The sequence below is a fragment of the Nyctibius grandis genome, chromosome Z, assembly GCF_013368605.1.
Source record: "Nyctibius grandis isolate bNycGra1 chromosome Z, bNycGra1.pri, whole genome shotgun sequence".
In the NCBI taxonomy this organism is placed as follows: Eukaryota; Metazoa; Chordata; class Aves; order Nyctibiiformes; family Nyctibiidae; genus Nyctibius; species Nyctibius grandis.
Window position 1 is genome coordinate 94651055 of NC_090695.1, and position 20979 is coordinate 94672033.

Genomic DNA, 20979 nt, shown 5'->3' on the forward strand with positions numbered 1-20979 from the left:
CAATGTAACACCAGCTAAGGGCAGGGGGGAGAGTGAAGATTTTTCATAAAAGCACCTACCTCATCTCTGACCCGTTAGTCCTAATCCTTTAAAAAAGGCACCCTACAAGAGGAGTCTGGGAACTAAAATTCCTGATGTTACTGGATACTAAAAATTACAATTCAGCAGAGACCTGTTCAAACCCCCCCGTACTCTATAGGCAGAAATTACCTCTTTCTCTCTGTCCCACAGCTGTTAGTGATCTGCTATCATCCCCCTCCGCCCATAACTACCAATCACCTTTTCTCTGAAATTATTTAACTGATTAATATAATCAAGTTGAAATTAAAGGGAACTGTGCTCACTCTAAAAGGTTGTTGGGTCTCTTTCAGAGAGTGCCTTGTCCTCCCCTCTTCTCAAGCATGCAGGATGATCTAGTAAACGATACACATGGAGTAATGAAGTGGATTGAAGGTAGGAAGAAGTACAGTATCGTAAGAGCCAGGGGAAAGCATTCAATACTCCTATCACAGAGGAGCGGCTCAGTTCTGCCCCAAAGCCATCCATGTTACCTGGACGCAGAGCACAGGGTATGATACCCAAAAGAAGGTCTGTTGCAAGGCATCTGGTTTGCCAGGGTGGCTGTTTTTATTGCTACTGAGTGCAATATTTAAAGCTAATTTTTTACATGTCCCAGGAAACGGGTTAACTCACCTTCTTTGCTGAACCCCCAGAACTTTAAGATCCTTCCCTGTGCTTTAAAATCATCTACCTCCTAAGAAAAAACATAATGCAGGACCCAGTATGACAGAGAAACCATCAGCATTATTTTACATCTTTACTGATTACAAAACAAAGCAGACAGCAAACCAAGTCACGAATTCTGCATCTGCCATGCTTAATGAACAGTTTAATTACCTAGTCCCATTTCTGATGCGTCTCTGCCGTTCTCAGCTCTGGGAGTCACTTACATACTTCGCACTGACTCTTGCACAGATATCTCCAGGAACATGGGGTATGCACAGTCAGCTGGAGTTGGTTAATCAATACTTATTTAATCTCCAACTTTTATGGTGATGGCCTAAATTATGTCTCAATAGAAACAGATTTCCTATCGGATCACATGATCTCATTGAAAGCTCAGAAAACAAAATGGAATTTTTGAGCCTCTTTTCCGGGCAGCAGAGTACTCAAAGGCAGACAAATGCACAGACAGGAAATAAACACAGCAAAACAACGACATCCAGTACAATCAGATTAATTCATTTGCTGCGTTATGCCTTATAGGACAGCAAGGGATGCAATTAGGACAGCGTACATTCACAAAGTCTACAATTTGAGAAGCAAATTGGACTCATTTGGGATACGTTACAAGAAGTAACTGAAATTGGGCTTCACATTTTGAGTTCTTGTGTATGCAAATAGGCAAGAGCTTCTCGCGAAGGATCACACGCCAGCTGCAGGCCAGCAGAGCATTCGGTCTCTGGTCAAATCCACTGCATGGGCTATAGGCTGCTCTTACTCTGCAGCTTCGTGCAGTTATGTCCACCAGCTGTGCACAGAAGAAATAATTGTTTTAAGGAGTCACTGAACTGCATGCATGCAGGAGAAGACGCTGGCAGGTCTGAACCAAAACAGCAGCTAAACAAAGAATACAGCTAAGGGCTGATCGCAACCAGGTAAGATCACGTGAGGAGAGGGGGAGGTGAAAACTCTCTGAACATCTGTGCAAGCCAAGTTTTGGCCCTCCACATTAGGCAGCTTTGGGAACCCTTCAGTGTGCCTTTATTGCTTTTCTTCAGCCTCATTTCCCCTGCACAAGGTCCATTTGTGCCTCCTGAAACAAATAGACCAGAGGTTTGTTCCCATTAAATACCGACTCAAATCAGCTGCTCGCACTCAGATGAGGATTTTCAGAAAGGGTTTTTCATTTTGGGAGACCTACATGTCATATAAAATTTCCTAAGAGATTCAAATTTTAGCCATTCAGTAGCAGAATTGACTGTTTTTAATAAGCCTGCTTCATAAACAAAGACCAGGAATTGTGTGCAAAGCTCTCAGAAAAGAGAAATACTCACAAGCTTAAGGACAACACAAAAGTCAAATACAAAACTGTGCAGGTGAACATGGCATTCAAAGCCAATACAGCAGTAAATCAAACGGGAAAAAGGGAAGCGATGGAGTAGGTCTTTCCTCAGCATTTCAGATATCTCCCACTACTGCTGTATCGGAGCTACCTCGGGTAATAAAGCAAAGATTAAGGATTTCCTTAAAACTCCAAGCAAAGCCAAAGCAAAAAGACAGCACAACAGACTGTGAATCCAGCCAAGTGGATTTCTAACAAAGTGAGTACATCCCTTCAAACATCAATTTCTTTTTCATCACCTTAAGTGAACAGAGGGACACTCCAGGAGATACCTTCAAGCCATCAATGTCTGAAAAACTCTAGGGTGTCCAAATCTAACCTCATATTTCACTGAAAACCAGCAGATGAGAAAACTTAAGTACTGCCCTGATTTACAAGGACATATGGGAGAAAGTGATCAACTAACATGTTCTAAACAGCAGTTTGTCAACAGGAATAACCAGGACACAACTCCTACACCAGCCCACTGTCAGGTGGAATCGATTGGTCTGTCAAAGATTGGAGAATGCTGTTCCTCAAGTCTGCCAGGGAAGAGAGATTTGTAGTGGCTCGCTGAAGTAGCCTAAACTGACAATTGTGCCATTCCCAAACAGTAAACCAACTGGCAAGGCCCAAGTAAGGTCAAGAAAGCCCAAAAGAAGTAAATGAGGTGAGGAAGCAAGCAATGGAGGGAGAAGTTCAATGCACTGAAATGGAAATATGAGAGCAACCAAGACAGAGACTGTGGCAAGCAGAAAATGAACAAGACTGAACAACTGAGACAGGCAATCTGTGAAAGACAAAAGTATTGCTTGAATTTTGAGAAAAAAAAATGCAACAGCCATAGAAGTAAGCTGAGAAGGAGTCAGACTGGCAAAGCAAGTACCTCCTGAAGAAAGTATGTTTACTACTAAAGTATTAGGTACTGCTGTTATCCAGTGAAGAACAGCTTATCGTTTTCTACTGATCTTTTAAAACATACTCAAGACCTGAGAATTCCAGGTTACGATTTGAGCCCAAAGAAAGGATAGCTGTTACTGCATTAAACTTGCACCGTTAAACAGACCTGATGCCTTTCAGTCCTCATTTGTTCAGCATACAGGAACAGATTCACTGCCCTACTAGAGGGTCAAATATACACAAATGCAAAAATCACACTATCAAAAGCAATAGCAATTCAATCATATATATAATAGTTCCCCCAAATTAGATTTTCACAGTCCTATTTAACAAGACAAAGATTCAACAGAGAGAGCTCATCTTTTCCATTCTCAAATTACAGAGAAGCACACTGTACTACTGATGCCACTAATTAGATGATTAAATACCATTCTAGGTGATATGCTTTCAATGTAAAATAATTATTTTTAACAGGCAACATATTTGCTCAATCTCATTTTGAATCACAATATCATACTTTTTTAATTAAATTAAATTCCTTCTTCTGATTTTGCATGAGAAGAGCAACCAGCGGGAGAAACAGTGCCAAGGATAGATTGCCCAAGTACCATAATGCATGTACTTCTTCACAAAGGACTCACAGCATTCCCTGGATGGAATATAAATTTTCAGAGAACAGCAAAGTCTTTATTCCTTTAAAACAGGTCAGTTGCAGAATCATTCAGCACACTGAAAACTTCAACTTCCACTGTCAAAACACAAGTTTATTTGCCATGGTCTGATGAAGGACATTTCCAACTTTTCCTCTATTCCTCTCCAGGGGGAGGAAAAGTGGAGTAACAAACAAAGCAAGGGCTCTATCTTTCTATATAAATTAAGGATACAATCCGTTACATGACAAAATACTGTTGTTTTTTTGTCCAGTACTTAAATAAAAGTAATGATATTTTGTGTTCTATGACAAAACATGTTTCTGCTGAGGACTGGAAATAAGTTAACAAAGGGAATGTTTTAGAAACCATCTGAGAAACTTCCTTCAGGGCTGAGCAGCCCAGTCCAATGCTAGATAGCTGAGAAGGTTGTAAAGAAAGGATTTTTATCAGGTTCAGTATCCACCTGTGTCATATCCAGCCATGCCAGTACCAAACCAGAACAGAATGGAGGGTTGTCTGCTCCTGGGGGTATTAGACAGACTGAGGAAAAAAGATGCCTTTTCTGTTTCCATGGAGAGGGTTTGGTCCATCCACCCTGACTGCAGTGCCTGCCTCAGTGTGAAGCAGAAGGAACTGCTGTCATTTTTCTGTTCTCACTTATGTGACTCTCTGTGGCATCAAATTCTGCAGCCAGATCTGATAGAATATCCTCTGTAAAGTGGTTGCTTCATGCTTCAAGAAGCCCTGCTTACCACACCATATATCACAGTTTCTTTGGCTCAACAATGACACAGAATTACACAGAATTGGGTGCAGCACAATTAAAACCAATCAAAATGCTTTAGTTGACACTGAAAATTAAAGCCTAAAGCACAAGCAACACAACAGCTCCTTTCCCTCTTGCTCAGACACTCCCATACCAGCATCTCTCCTCCCCATACACAGTGATGTGCCTGGCTCCCTCTCACATGCTCTAACTACTTGAGTCTGACCTTACGCACACACATAAGCTTACTGACATGAGCAGCTTTATAACGTCAGGGAGACTGCTCAGATTAGTGAAGTTTTGCAAGAAGTATTCTTGGAAAGTGAAGTAACTGTCATTCTGACTATAGAGAATTATTATTCCCTTTGGGGAAAGAGAGCTCTCAGAATTTAATATAAAGTTTTCAATGCTCTACAGACTTCACAATTATCGTATAGAGTTTCATCATGAGAGCATACCTGATATAGGATAATGCAGACTTCTTTGATATATCCTATAGAAAGAATCTTAAAACGTATTTTCAATTTACTGGTCTAGTGCCTACCATTACATTCGAACAGACTGTCAGCGTAAGAGGAAGGTGAATCTCTCTCTCTCTGTAAATTGTTTTCCCACAGGAACAGTTGACAAGGTGCCGTCATTTCGTTCTCTTTAGGAAAGGAGGTGATGCAGCCAAAGCCATTATAAATTCCCTTCAGTGGCTCAAAACACTCTAGCGACAACATGATTCAATTCTCTGCCCTTGCACAAATGCCAAGCCCAAGACGAAGTCACGTATCACCAACACAGCATGAGCGCAGACTGGGGGGAACACTAGCAAAGCCTTAGGATGCAATAGTACTTTTATTCTAACGCAGCCCTAAAGACAAGTTTCATGTCTCTTATAGCACCTGCTATGCAAAGAACCCACAGCTACTTTGTAGTACCAGTTACAGAGGTGAACAAAGATGAAATAGCAAGGACTACACCTGAAGGAAAGAAATAAGGACACAGGCTTTTCCAAACATTATCTAGAAACTCACCTTGGTGAGGAGCAGTACACGTTTCTGCAGCCGTCTGACCAGCGCTTCGTGCTGCTCACGTTTCTTCCTCTCATCCAAAAGCTGGCTCTGAACCCGTAGTATTTCTTCCTGTAGCTGCTGCCGGGCCTTCTCCAGTATTCGGGCACTAAAAAAGATAATACAGACCTGTGAAATCTTGACTACTGCTTCTTCGTCAGACAGATCAGAAAAACCTAAGAGGAGAAGCGTCACCGTGATACCAGGACACCGGGGCTGGTGGCATTTCATCTTACAGCTGCACCACTGGAAACCGAGTAGCTGCAGTCTCATTATTAGCTGCTCTCAGAAAGAGATACGAGAGAAGAACTATCCCAGTGACAGCCTTTTTGTTCAGCACAAGACAATTACAGTCATGGAACCTCACATATACAAAGCATTTAAATAATTGCATATCTATTTAAAAATCAACCAGTTTGCCTTTGAGAAGATGCCTCGTTTTCAACAAAAGATGCACAAACTTGGGTTCTGCTGTATCTTTTAATCTGTTTCTAAAAAAGTAGAAGTAAAACTGAGGTTTAATATGATCTGCTTTGACAGACAGATAATACTCAGCAAGTAATTATAGCCACCACCTGCACACTGCTCTTGCCAGGAACCTATATTGGAAGAGAAATGTCTTCTGAGGCCAGGTGATTAGCACTTCTTTTGCAATGTGGCCATGATTCTCAATTAAACCAGAATAGCTTGGTCCCTCTTCTCAGCTCTTTTTGCAGCATGGCGTGGTGATGCACAATCATCCACATATTTGTGGAGATGTTCTTCACGTACATTCTTCAGGCACTCAGTCTGTGGCTGGGACTCTAATGGACAGCTGTTCCAATGCACTCATCACGCAGCTCATCACAGATCAAGTATGCTGGCAAAGTCCTTGATCAATACCAAAATAAGAGTGAAATAATTCTTGTGATTGTTAAGAGTCAGTTCATAATTTAAGTATGACAAGTTTATTCAAAACTGTACTAACTTTTAGTATTTAAAGAGCAGGACATGAAAAAAAGTATTGCACACAAGTCAAAAACCCTCAAGCAAGCTAGAAAGATCAAAACCAACATCTCTAGCTTACTCAGGAACAGAAGATCTTTGTCTCTCTGATGCTAAAAACAACACTGGAAAATTTATGAGTGCTTCAAAGGGGTATTCTTTATTATTATAATTAAAAGAAAATAAATAAAAATGTTTTAAAATAAAATAGCACCATTGTTAAGGTACTGTTTAGATGGATCCGAAAGAGAACACTGCCTTAAAAGACACTCTTAGTAAAAGTCAAGCACATCCTGCACTGCCGTTTCAACAAACTGTACTTCTTGGGAACTTTATGTAGCAATTCACCAACATCCCCAAGCAGCTGTCTCCCTTCCTCAAAATCCTCCTCCTTGAAGAAAAATATGCATTTTAAAACACTGGATGAATTAGAAGCCTCTTTAAAGCTCCAGTTTGTTTTGGAACCATTCACAGACCAATTTAATAATCAGGACTGTGAAATAGTCTCTTCATTGTTGTATTCAGGTGGGAATGTTCATCAAGAGGGCTTCGAATCTGCATTTGAAAATGGATCATTTCATTACCAGGGCACCACTACTTCCTTGGTTCTGTTTAATTAATCAGTTAAAAAGGGAACCTGTCCCCAAGAGCAGTATCTATGGCAATGGAACATGAAGCAGCACCAGCCTTACACCCTTCCCCATCCAGCCTCAGCAAACATCTCAAATTCAGTCTCGTGGATACTTAATAGAAACACTAGCCTTTTTCTTACTGATCAATGCAAGAATTCCACAGCATAAAGCAGAGAATCAACTCTTGTTGGATTCTACAAAATAAATCCACATTAAAAAATTTCCTAGAAGGCAATATCCAAAGACAACAAACAGCAGGTTGAATCCTGGCATATTGTGAAACATGGAGTGAAATTAAGTGGTATAACTGAAACACACAAAATCCTAGGCTTAAAACACTTATCCCCCTTTCCACGGGGCTTATACGGACTGACTTTGCTAAGCTTGTGCTAAGACCGACTTTACACCCATGCATATGTGCCAGCCTACCAAGTTTGCAACAGGCCAGCCTCCAATACAGGGCATAATGGATGGGTGAGAGCAGGTGACCTCAGCTACTGTCTTAAGATTCATTAGAGTTTGTTCAACAATATTCTTTTTTTATGCATAGGGTAAATAAGTACAAAAACCTCATCAACTGCGTTAAACAAATTAAATCGCGCTACAGAAATCTTACTGCAAATATTATTTGCTCTATCAAAGAAACTTAGTCCTGATTAGAGCCAGAACAGAAGAAAAAACGCAAACATAAAATTAAATACTACAAAACTGCCAGAATGTCGCATTTGATTATTGAAAAACGTTTTGATAGGACAATGAAGAAATCTTTTTTTCCTAATCTCCCAATATTGTGACCTATTTCTGTGAATACTGAGTGGACTGACGGATTATCACTGAGTCGACATTCACAAAGAAAAATGAGATATGTGCTAGGTTTCCTTCTTGAAATAATGAAAAATATTTGATATTCACATCTCATGGAGAGCACAGACATTCAGCCACATACACACCTCTCGAACTAGGCTGGAAAATGACTGTTTTAAAACATAAGAAAAGTTAAGCAAAGAGAGACAAATGGGCAATTTCCTCAGTCATTGCATGGTGTTTGGAAAGAACACCATCACCTGTTTCTATTTCAGCCTCAGATCAAATGTGATGTTAATGTACATAAAATTTAAATGCCAGAGATGTCTATGAAAGCAGAGACAATACTTAAACTCTCTGAACTGACTGTGCTACCATAGGTTTCCTCGCTATAGGAAGCGTGAAATTCAACTTCCTTACAACTCTCCACACCATGCCAAAGCAAATTATTGAGATCCTTTCTTCCTCTCTTAGGACAGATTGATAATTCTTCCAGAAACTGCACGAAATACAACATAAACTGTCTCTATAAGAAAAAAATCCAAAAATAAAGTTATATTCCTTATTGACACAAAACAGAATTTGAAAGTAGGTGCCCAGCAACAAATGCCGTTAGACGTGGGCACTCTTCTTCCACACTGATGACACCTATGGCTTTTCAAAAGTAATTGCTCACTCAAAACAAGCATTATAAAAAATAAAACAAAACAGACCCAAATTTCTCCATTCAATACAAGCTCGGAGAACTGACATTTTTTAAAATCTTTGCAAGTTCAAAGTAAACCTTTTAAGCCTTAAAGAGAAAAAGTCATTTCTGTTTATCAGCCTATTAATGTTCCTGTTCCACATCCCAGTGAATGAGATGCCAACATCTTTCTATTCTGAGCTGTTGAGACTCTTCATATTTTGCTCTTCCCTCTGCAATCCACTTTAATGTAATCTTAATGATAAAACTTCATTTTCCAGAATGTTCTTTGAAAGACTAAGAACAATGACGGCAGAGAGTGAATACTGAAGCTATAAGATACATTTTAATAATCTCCTTCAAAAAATTACAAAAGCAGCTGACAGCTTTTTTTTCCCCCTAATGATCCATAAAACATTATTTTAATCATTCCATCCTTTCAGTAGCCAAGTTACCACCTCAGAGATACTGAAAAAATATCAGGGAAAGCAAAGAGGATGTCAGAACCAGTCTGTATATCAACTTGAGAGGAAAACAAGAGGTCCACAGCAGCACAGAGACAATTAGAAGAGCAACACTGTCTGGGTCATGTTGCAGCTCAGGAAAAGATAAGACACTTGCACATACCAGGGCCAACTGTCAGAAACGAGGATCACATCAAAGAGAAAGCACTGAAAAACAGCGATCGTGGATGGGAAGAACACGGAAGATGCAGAGAGGGAAAACACGATGACAGTGCTATTGCACGTATATATCAGAAAAGCGAAACACGCTGCAACTATCAACATCTTCATGACAGAGTCCAAAATAAAAAGGTTAGCACACACACTAATGAGGCAAAAAGGAGCAAGGGAAACGGTTTTGTAGCAAGACATTTGGATGAAGAAAAGCACACCCATTCCTGAGGCTTGACAACTTGCAGCCTTTTCAATGTATCTACGCATTTAGAGACAGCACACACAAAGACACAAACCACATTGGCAACTCATAAACAGAGAGCCTGAACAAAAACGTTGTTTTTCATTCCACTTTTTCTCCCCCAGGTTTTATAAGCCAACATGAAGGCATAAGTAGCAACAGGGTTACTCGAGTATGTCTTCATATTGCCCAGTGGATAGCAGCCAAACATCCCTGTCTGTGCCCTCCCCTCAAGACTCCCTCCAACCTCCAATTTCTGGCACAGACCTCTTCCCCGCTCAGCCTCTGCCTAACCTGCCTCGACAGGAACCGCTGTCATCTGGGATGGGAATTAAAAAGGGAAAACAGAAGGGAGAAGATTATGACAAAAATTATTTGACTTAAAAAGCTACAGGACACAGGAAAGAAAAGGTGGGGCTTGGCAAAACAGAAACATTTCCATCTCACATTAAAAAGGAAAAAACCCAATCCGTTACAAAATGCTGCTGAAAAGACGGATGGGAGATTAAGAACACTGCTGCAGAATGGAGCTGCCAAAACTAATAAATTTAAGGCAGGTAAACTAGAAAAACAAACATCAGGAAGGAGATGATTTTAGTGCTACAAGTATTTCAGCTCAAAAGTCAAAGGTCTGGCTGCTAACTTTTATTAAAATAAGATCGATTGGCATCTTACTATGCTTCCTTTCTTCTCCACATACAGAATTGCGAATATACTCAAGCAGCAGCATCCGTCCCTGCTCTCAAACACTGCGCTGCTGCTGCGATGCACACAAGTGGGACCTGTGGAGCCAACACTTCCATGGTATCTGTTATCTGCTTACTGCATTCAGAAGGAGCAATGATACTTAACATCTTCAGTGGAAGTTACCACACGGGCTGTATTTTATTTAAAGCTTTAACTGTGCCTTATAAAGAGCCATATGAAATACTGCTACAGAAAATACTACACAAGACAGTCTACAAAGTCAGTAGGAAAACAAGCTTTTTTCTTGCTAATTTATTTCTCCCAAGTCTTTAGCAAATATCTGTGAACTTTCTCTTGGTTCACACTTTGTGTTTTCTCAAAGACCTTTATGTAACTCACCATCTTCAGGCTTCCATAAATCACAAATCATTCAAAAATAAGCAGTTCATACATCACGTTGCTGTTACAAGGAAGACTTGAATCATAATGAATTTCTAATGAGGGAACAACATAGAGAGAATTATTTTGCTAGTGTGGACAGAGGAAATGGGTAAGAAGCAGACAGATGTTTGGAGCTTTATTGGTACACTGACAATATGTTTTATTATTGAGATAGTATTTAATTTTACTCCCTAACCAGCAACATAAATATCGGGCCCAGAAATGCAATTCCTTCAAAGTGAACAGTTAGAGAACAAAAATAATGCAAATTTTATGCCCCAGCTCTGGTACAATAGCCATAATTGACTGGCAGGAGTTAGGATTTAGTAAAAGAAATTCACATCAGGCACCCTCTGCTTCCTTTCATTATGGGGTCAACACACTTGCTGCAACACACGTGGCTTTGCTGACCGCAGCAACGCAAAGGAACCAAAACCAGGAACGCTGCCAAAATGCAAAGGCCAGTGCGGCTCTATCTGAACAGGTATTTAATCAGCCACTCGCCGTGAGATTTACTGTCATGCTAATAAACATGCTTTCCACATCCACTACCAAGATGAGAATGAAAGCAATGTCTTAATTAATAAATGAGATACTTCTGTGGTTTGTTTTGGTTTTAATTTGAAACATGAATTGTCTGTCAAATACACCCAGCACCGACTTCTGGAATGTAAAGTATTTGAAGGATGAGATAACTACAGGCATAAATGTCCTTTTTCTAAGCCTCCAAACCTGAAGTGTTCATAAGGCCAAAGCTTCTATTAAAGGCATTTATTTGGTAAATAAAGCTTTTACTGGTGTTTAAAAGCCCCTGAACCCACATTGCCTGTTGTATGCTTACTAACTTGAAAACGCTGCCGTCTTCAATAAAACTGGCTACAGGAAAAATCAAGCTGGTATTTGAATACACAAAGTAATTTATAATAGCAAAAGCCCTTAACAGATTTGTCTACATAAGCTATGTCCAAATGCTCATGGCTCTTGTTCTGAATCAACAAGAAGTCAGACACACTTGCATCCTGAGCAAACTGATCCCCTTTGCAGTGCTTGGTAGAGAAGCAAATACTAAGTGTTCTTAATAAAATGCAAGTAATTAAAAAGGAGTTAACAACAACAGTCCTCTATGATTATTAACACAACATATAGCCCACACAGCATGCATCATCTATCTCTGTATCATAATTTTGTATGTGGCATTTAGCAATTAAGGAGGACTGCCTATTTTTAAAGAGCATTCACTGATAAGGACTTTCCACTCCCACACTGAGGTAAGAATAATCCCCCTGTACAAGTTAAAAGCGTCTTTCCAACACTGTAGAGAACAGGACACACACTACAGCAATGCCTTCTGACCACAGACTGATACACTGAACTGAGCCAAGATGTTCACTAAATTCTTCAAAATGGATTCCAGTGAGCTGGGAAGAGAACATCTCCATTCCGATTATTTCAGTAAGAGAGCCATGCTCATCTGGTCCCCTTTGCAGGTCCTAGTTTTTGCTCTCCTAACACCACTGGCTGGTGAGGAAGGCCAGCGTGTGGGCGACATGTCAGTAAGGAAACGCTTGGAGCTTCAGCACCAGAAGCCAGCAAATGGCTGCTCCCTTCTCCATCACACCCCACGCCGGCTTTCAACACTCAGTGCAAGCAAGGGAGCAAAATACTGGAGGAAGGGAAGTGTCACAGGAAGGAGGGAAGCAAACAAAAAAAGCCCCCCAAAAAACAACCCCAAGGAAGAATTTTGAAAGAAAAGCTTTTCTCCAGCCAGGATCCAAGCATCCTCTCCGCAGCTGGCTTTATTTACATCATCTAATTCAAATTCTAAATGCTTCAAAGTCTTATTACACTTTTTTCTTTGAAAACAAAAATGACAACAACTGTAACAAAACCGGGAATGAGAAAACCCAAAGACTGAAATAATTACTAATCAAAGCAGAGGCCTGTACATGGGATGGTGAAGTCACTGGCCAGCTCTACCCAGTAATTTCTCTTCGTGTCAGCTCTGATGAGTTTTATATTTCTAACATTTCATCAATTTGAATCACTAAATTCAATTTGCATTCACAGATAAACAGAGAGGGAATAATAAATAGTCTCATCTGACCTTGAAGTGTGAGACAGAAAATTGCCCTCGATGATTTTATTTCAATCTGAACCATAATGAATAATGCAGTTGGCCCCATCAGTTACCAATCTATAATCACACTTGTGGGTTGGATGAACTCACAGCCATGCCTAAATATGATGAAGAAAGTAAAAACTTCTCAACTCTTTTTGTACTAGTCTTTTTCTGCTTCTCCCTCACTATAGAGATTAAGCCTCTACTATCCTTCCCCACCAACCCCACTCACCCCCAAATACACGTGTCAAGGATTTCAGTTTGTTGCACAGTCACAAGTGGGAAGTGAGGTGAAGGCATTGCATAGTTTTCTCAACCCAATCCAGTATTATGTGCATTGTAAAAAAATCTCCCATAAATGCCCTAAATTCAATAGGTATTCTACCTCCCAGCAAGCTGTCAAGTCACAGGCCCAACTCTCCAGCACTGGTGTGAAGCACAGCAACACAGCACAGACAACCGGTGACATCAACAGCACGAATGACTAAGAGTATTCCCAATTTCTGTTATACATTCAAACCAACACTTATGAGAGTGGAAAAGTCATTTGGGAATAGGCAGCATGAGAGCTAAGGAGCTGTAAAGGATAAAGGAGTGAAAAAAGGAAAATTTGCTTGAAGCAGGGGAAGAAGTGAGTAGGAGAATGTTTGTGATCAACCAGTTTGTCCGCAAACAAATCTGCTGAAATTCTAGGCTCTTGACAGTTAGATAATAGCTTATCTTAATAAAATAAGGAGGATCAAAGTGTTTAGATGAGAAAAACAAAACATTAAACCCTCCACTGCAATCTAACAAGTGAGCCCTCACAGACTTGTGACTCATTACAGCTTCATGAAGGTTCTGCAGATCTGTTTCAAATGACCTTTTCCAATGAGACCTCATTTCCAATGTGCATTACTGTACTCCACAGTGAAATGAGTATTGAAATGAGTATTGTATATTACCGTTCAGTCACTTTTTTTTTTAATATCTGAATCTAAGACTACCTGGATGAATTTATAGAGACACAATTGTCTAAAATATTTCTTGCAAAACAATTCAGTGATCGACCCTGACCATAATTCTCACTAAAATCCAAAGCTATGGCTCGGGATTTCAGCATCGGGCTTTTGTCACTGAAAACCCCTCCAGGTTATGTGATGAAAACCTATCTAGGTTTTCACCAGGGACTCAGAAAAGAATTCATAACGGATACCTGTCGACAACAAATAAACCCAAACAATTAAGTACTACTCCCTAGCACTTACCCATGGGACATTGGCACAGATAAAAGTAAAGGAATGCCTGAAAAATCACTCAGCTGTCAACGACAAGCGCTCCGACAGACTGCTGGTCTTGGCTTTTCTTTCTCACAAGCACCAATTTAACTTCATCTCACAGCCGCCTCCCACCTGCTTTGACTCAACTTATGTCAAGGCAGTGTTCCATGATCCAAGCCATATGAAGCACAGCATTGTAACAGACTTGCTAATCGTTACATCAAAAACATGGAAGCCTATTAAGACTGCAAAGGCCTTAAAAATTCCATGACTAAACAACCTGACCTGTAACCATGAATTTTCCAAGTGCCATCGTGTCTTTGGGCATAAACAATGTGACATGGTAATGTATGATCTTTTCTACCATGCTCTGACAACAAATCAGGATTCGCTGCTAACTGCATCTGTTTTCTCCAGGATCTCTGCCTCATTTGCTGCAGAATTTGGAAGATTAATGAAGCACAGAAATTGCTTAAAGAGAATGGTCTCACATTAAGGAAACTGAAACTCTCCCAAAAAAATGTGGTTCCAGTTCTTGCCTATGCCAGTAGCTGATACCGTCACCTTTTCAAAGGTAGTCCTTGGTGCTCAGTCATTAGGTAGTCCTTCATGACACTACTGCTGAAATCAACAGCAGCTACTCGTAACACATGAAGTCTTGGGTAATGCTACATGTTTTGAAAGAACAAGTTCTAAATATTCCAGAACAGCATCCCCAAATAAGGCTACACTTTCTCCTTGGTTTGCATCTGATATAACAAGGTTAGAATAAGAAATAACTAATAAATTATTAATTTTTTCTGTAGAAAAACCTGAATAGCTGCTCATTAAGTCAACATAATCCACATCTCTGCCAAGTGAAACAGGAATCCTGCATGGTACAAGAAACTAGACTAAGGATGTGTCAGGTGACTTTAATTCTGGCATTTTCTACCCTCTGAGAGCTTCACCTTGCAACCCTGATGTTGCCTTCCAGGTACCTGTTTTCCATATGGGACAAATGTTATTTTAATGTTGAAAAAAAAACATAAAAGCACAAACATATATCTAAGAACAAGAATGAGGAAAAACAGTAGAGTTAGCTGAAACTGCCCCCAAAACGTCCAGTGTGGGGTAAGCTTCATCCCAGTTAAATTACTTTTCATTCTCGTATACATCCATTTTGGGCACATACATAAGAAAACACAGACCCACAAAGCAGAGAAGAGCTGGTCTCCAGCCATCTGGTGTCAGATAATGAGACTAAAGAGACTAGGATCTTCCCAAGCTAGACTATCACACTGTGAATTGTGGTCAGCTGCATACAGAGAAAACTAGAAAATTATTCCAATTTTAAAGCCATTTGGAAACGCAGCCCTTAATACACCATCACCACCATTTTCCATAATATGATGGGCAGGCAGAGCATTCCTACATTAAGAATTCATACCTGTACCAGCCAAATAAAAGAAGGTTCAGAACATGCAGTTGGAAAATCCTGAGATACTTGGGAAGGCTGATTTATCTATCACTTTAAAGAATAGTTCACATCATCGTGCTTATTTTTTTTTGAAAACAAAGCAAAAAAGATAATTCTGCTGACGTGTTTATTTTTGCAAACTCCTTTACGAAGGAAAGAAGACATTTTTAGGCGGAAAACCTCCAATGAGAGCTTATATGGGCCATCAAAACAAATACACAAGGAGAAAGTTACCAAGACTGAAACTAAAAACCCAACACGATAAATGGGATGCAGAGCTCACTCGCTCTGGAGCTACCCAACATCACAATTAGCAGTGCTGGTCCCTCCGTAGCCTACGTCTCCCACATTCAATATAGGCACTTTGGCAGCCAATAGCTGGTCTATGCTCAGCATGCCCTTCGATTGCCACCTCTCTTCCATTATCATCTCCCCTGCTGCCTCCATTGTACCTCATTAATAAAGCCCCTTCTTCCTGTTTATTTCCTTATCGATCCACTGTCTCCTGCATGGGAAAAGGCGTCGATGCAGTTAAGGGCAAGCACCTGCTTGGAGACTTCATCCTTCATCTGCTTTCTGAAAGTGCATTTTATTCTCACTGGATAATAAGATTCTGTGGTTAAAGGAGCTTTTAGGTATTGGCATTGTCATAAAATGTTCCTTGGTCCTACTTCACTGGAGCTGACAAACTCTCTGCTTGCTGTCAGTGGACTAATGAGAGAAGAAGCACTTCTAAAGAGCTTTGGATACTTTTGCATTGCAAAGTGAAAAGGAGAAAGTGAGATATTTCAACGATGTTCCATTTCACTCCAAAGCCCCATAAAGAGGAAAAATAAAAGGGAATGTTTCTGCACAATCACTGTATCAACCAAGCAGCTCACTTATTAATCTCTCCTTCTTCTGTATTCACTGGCTTGGGGGCTTGGAAAGTTGACACTTGACTTGAAAAATGCCAGCTCTAAGCAGTTTATTTCCTCTTGAACTTTAAGAGCTGACTGAGACAGAAGTGACCTTTAAAAAGGCAGGGTTAGTTCTTGTATGAATTGATAGAAGGATTCTTTGCTTACACAGCACAGCAAGGTACTGAGCAAATCTCCTATGCAAACACTCCTTTCTCACCAGAGGCAAGAAGAACACCATGTTCCATCAGCCACAAGAATCATAAGACCAGAGAACCTGGGACCTGGTGACCTAGCTTGTCTACATCAAGAGGGGAGAGCTATGTTACAGCCATAAACCGATGACCTTACATGTACACAGGACAGACAGTACACCAATATTCGTAACCTGAAGACATTTGATCTTCCATCACAAGGAAGCAGAGTAGGTACAACCAAAATTAAGTACACCCACTAACTTGTACCTAAATCACACCACCAGCTCAGAGTACAAACTGCCATGCAGGCCTGCTGCCCGTGGGACACAGCAAGATACCAGGACTCCTATTCTGGGACATCTAGCTGGTTGTTGTGACTTTGCTTACATCAATCTCTGCTGAAGCTGCTGAAAAATAAACTAATCACTATGTAGCTCATTAATGGTCTTCGACGAAAGGCAGTTTGAAAATGCAAATCAATATGCAACAATAACTACTAATAATACTTGCTGCCACGCTAGTAGCCAGAAATGTAACTGGGCAGAATATTCTTGTCTGAGGTCCACCACAAAATTAATACCACCAGATGTCCAAAGAAAGGCAATTGAAGGGTTTTGTGGCAGCAGAGGATAACCTAGGAGTTCTGATAACAGAAATTCACAAAGCAAATATCTGGGATGCTAATGGGTATGGGAATACACTGGAGACAAATACGTTTAGTCTGTCCATGTGCTAATCATGACGCTTAGTTGAACATAATTTGACGATATAAAGTGCCCTGCTGACAGAAGGCCTGCACCTAAACCTGTACATTAAAGCCAGATATCCAAATTATACTTCATTTATCCCAAGTAGTGCAAAAGTATTCACCCTTTTCTCACTTTGTAAGGAAGGCAGACATGGCCATTTCGATAACTGCAAAATGTTAATGCAGAAGGTGAGCAAGCCTTCCACTGATAGGCAGAAAAATTCCTGAAAGGCGAGGTTGAAATTTTGCTCTTTTTTTTTAAATATATATTTTATTTCTAGTCTTGATCTTCATCTACCATGCCATGCTGACTCCTAGCAGTAAAGGACTGATGGAGTTCAGAAATCTCCAGCGAAGTATGAAGTATCACTTTGCCATCAGCAGCAATGAAATGCTTCCCATCTACCATCAGCCAGCTTAAGCAGAAGCGGACATTTTATAAAGAGAACCCCACAGCTATTCTGTGCAGAATTTACTCTTTTCTTTTTCTCTGGAAGGAAAGTACACATCAAACTCACCAAGGCAGACAGGAGAAGTCAAGCCCTATATAAGTCTAGGTTAACTTCTTAATAATGAATCATTTCTGTCATTATTCCTAAACTTTAGCATCAGGCACTATGCCTCAAGAAAAATTAGGGGGGGAGAACAGAGGGGGTGCGATACTTTGTTCTGCAGTGCAACTGGAGGCATGACAAAGAACCACAGCATCAGTGGGATATTGAGTGGAAACTCTCAAATGAGAGCTTGGCATCTCACTGCTAGTGGAGACACAGAAAATTCCTGCACCTGAAATATATGTATATTTATGTGTGTGTACATATATATAGACACAAACACACAGTACTTAGCAATGCAAGAATACCTGTACTGTTTTATCCTACATAGCGTTACAAAATTAGCAAGTATTAGGAGTAATTTTTTAATATTTTTTTTTAAATACTGACTGCTCTCTCTGATGGGGCTCCTCCTATGCATATAATCACCGGAGGTCTCAGAGAAACCTGTTCACTCCTGCAACGCATGAGAGAGACTCCCACTTTCAAAGTTACTGTACAATCACTTCTTTTCAACGGTCAATTTAACAGTGTTTAACCTTCAACCATTGCATTCATGCACCAAACACTGCATTTGGGAATCTGACTCTTGTGTGTAAACAGGCTTCTTAACATCTGTACGGCAATATGAAAACACAAAAATAAAAATTTATATGGTAGGTGTATAACTACTGCAAAACAGATTTGCTCAGCTGTAATACTTATCAAACAACATTAAAAAGCAGTAAGAAACTGCCATCTTATTTACATGAGATGTACTTTGAGACTTCTAACTTTTGCCTGAAGGTTTTAATTAAAGCAATTCACGTCCCAGGGCATTCTTCTTGTAGTAAGTAGTCTTCATCATTCAGTTGCTTCAAAGACTCTGCTCTCTATGATTTGGCACAATCTAATCACTCCTGTGGGAGCAAATGATAACATGAACACAGATCAGAAAAACGTCTTTGAATGAACCAAGAAAGATGAAGAACTACATGTAAAAGAAGAAACAATTTTGCACCCTTTATTCAAGAGTCTATTTGATCTTTGGAAAGACAATTGGGGGCAGGGGGGAGGAAGGCCCTGGTCTGCGTAAAACTTGAGACTTATGAGTTCAGTCACTGCTTGCTTAAATACTCCTAACACGTATGTTCCCAGATCTAACATTCAGGAGAGATCATCTTAAGTCAGACAGATAGGGAATTTTTCTATTCTATTTATTCTTTGAAAGAACATGGAGAGAGAAAAAGAAGAAAGAAGCAATCAAGAACCCACATTTGGCAGCTCTGTCCTTGCCATTTAATTCAGCCAGAGGCAGGAGAATTTACAAGTTGCATCCACTTTGGTTACTCCAGGTATTTTAGCAGAAACGTACCCAGTGACTCAGAATAAAAGGCAGAATTTTCCCCCAGATTTCACACAACAACACAGAGAATGAAGTTTACTGAAGGATAAAGAAATGTTAACAGTCCTAGGCAAGGCACAAAAAATAATCTTACTAGTACGTTGTGTAAGCCAACTTCCAGCAACATAATGCAAAGCTGAGCAAGGCTTTCACTGGAAATGGGGAATCCATCTTTACCAGAAGGACTCTGACTAATAATATGGTAATAACACACTGTTGGATCTCAGGGCAGGGAGAAAAGAAAACAACCCAACAACAACAAACTCGCTCAACAAATTGGACAAAGTAGGATGGTTAGAAAGGGGAAAGGTGTTGTTAAAGCAATGCTGCTTCTGGATGCGCTGTTGAAGCACTCACAGCTGCACCATTCCCAAAGGCTGCAGGTACCACACTCTCTGATGACGCTTGCTAACAAAGTGTGCCGCTGTGCAAGTCTCTCTTCTAACGCCTGCGCAGTATTAGTCGAGGTAGGCTTGTTAATAGGAAGCAATGCAAAAAAAAACCCTGTAATTGTTGAAATTCTTGTCAATTTTGCACAAATACCTTAACCGAACCCTCTTACCAATTTCCTCAACACAGTGAGGAAAAAAATTTCAAGAAATTGCCTTTTCCTAAAAACTTTAAAAAGGAATTCAAGCACAAATCTGGTCATTTTATTGCAAATATACTGTCACAAATTCACAAGCAGCTTGTAAGAATACAGAAAAGATCTAATTCCACAAACAGCAACCAATAATGTCACCCTTGAATGAGAGTAGAGTTACTAGTGGATTGACTGCTATTGGTGATGCTTTAAACAGAGCAGACGTACCAGCTGTACCGGCTGTAAGTGATGTTCCGAACCAAAGAATATTTGCAGGTACTCCATTATATGCAAGTGTCAGCTAGGAACAGCAAGGAAGTGCTTCACAGGCTGTCTAAATTGCTACATAAAGATGAGATTATATATAAAAGATAACTTGCAGAGCAACTACATATGGCCATCGTTCTTGTTAAAAGGTTAAAAAGAAATAAAAGAAAAAAATTCAAAATGCAACCAACCAACCAAGAAAACAAAACAAAAAACCAGGACAGAATACTAAAGTTACACATAAGATCCTCAGGATTTTAAGGAGGTTATTTTGTGTACGTACAGTGCCTGAACTGACAGACTACTAAGATTTTTTTTGTTTGATGTTATGGCTGTTCAAAGTTATTCTTAAATTCAATAAAAACAGTAAATAGCAAATCCCCAAATCCATAAGTTTCCAAATATACTATACTGTATAGTATCATGCTATAATGGCATACATGCCTAAAAGAGTAAATATTTTCTGATCTCTAACTAATTTTATGACATTTTTAATATCTCAATATGAGTATATATTGAGAAGTCTACTGGGAATCACTTAAATCAGTCCAACAGTCTATCAAATTTCAGTTGAATTCATTAATCTATTTAGAGATTATTGTTTCCATAGTTCCAACTGTTGGTTACTGATAGCATATATATTTAACAACATAAGAATGTTTTAAAAATCCAGAAGCCTGTAATTACTTGTTACAAACATCATACAGGAGTATTTTAAAAGCCCAGTCTAGCTGATTTCGTTAGTGCTCTTCTGACACTTCTATAAATCTAGCCAATGATAACCAATTCACTCCAAGGCTCTTCGTGCTCTCATTTTCAGGATCTTGGTGCTCCAATATTTGCATTTCTATTGCGGTAGGACAGTCTAGTGAAACAAC

At 39.8% G+C, this 20979-nt stretch overlaps 1 protein-coding gene across 2 annotated transcripts in view; it reads right to left on the reverse strand.

Annotated features, from left to right (window-relative positions):
• MAD1L1 (mitotic arrest deficient 1 like 1) overlaps positions 1 to 20979 on the reverse strand; it is a 366743-nt gene that overhangs the window by 252559 nt on the left and 93205 nt on the right. For both annotated transcript variants that reach the window (XM_068422520.1, XM_068422519.1), the window contains one exon: positions 5446 to 5590. In XM_068422520.1, the coding sequence (XP_068278621.1) occupies positions 5446 to 5590 (145 nt within the window). The remainder of the gene's footprint in view (positions 1 to 5445; positions 5591 to 20979) is intronic.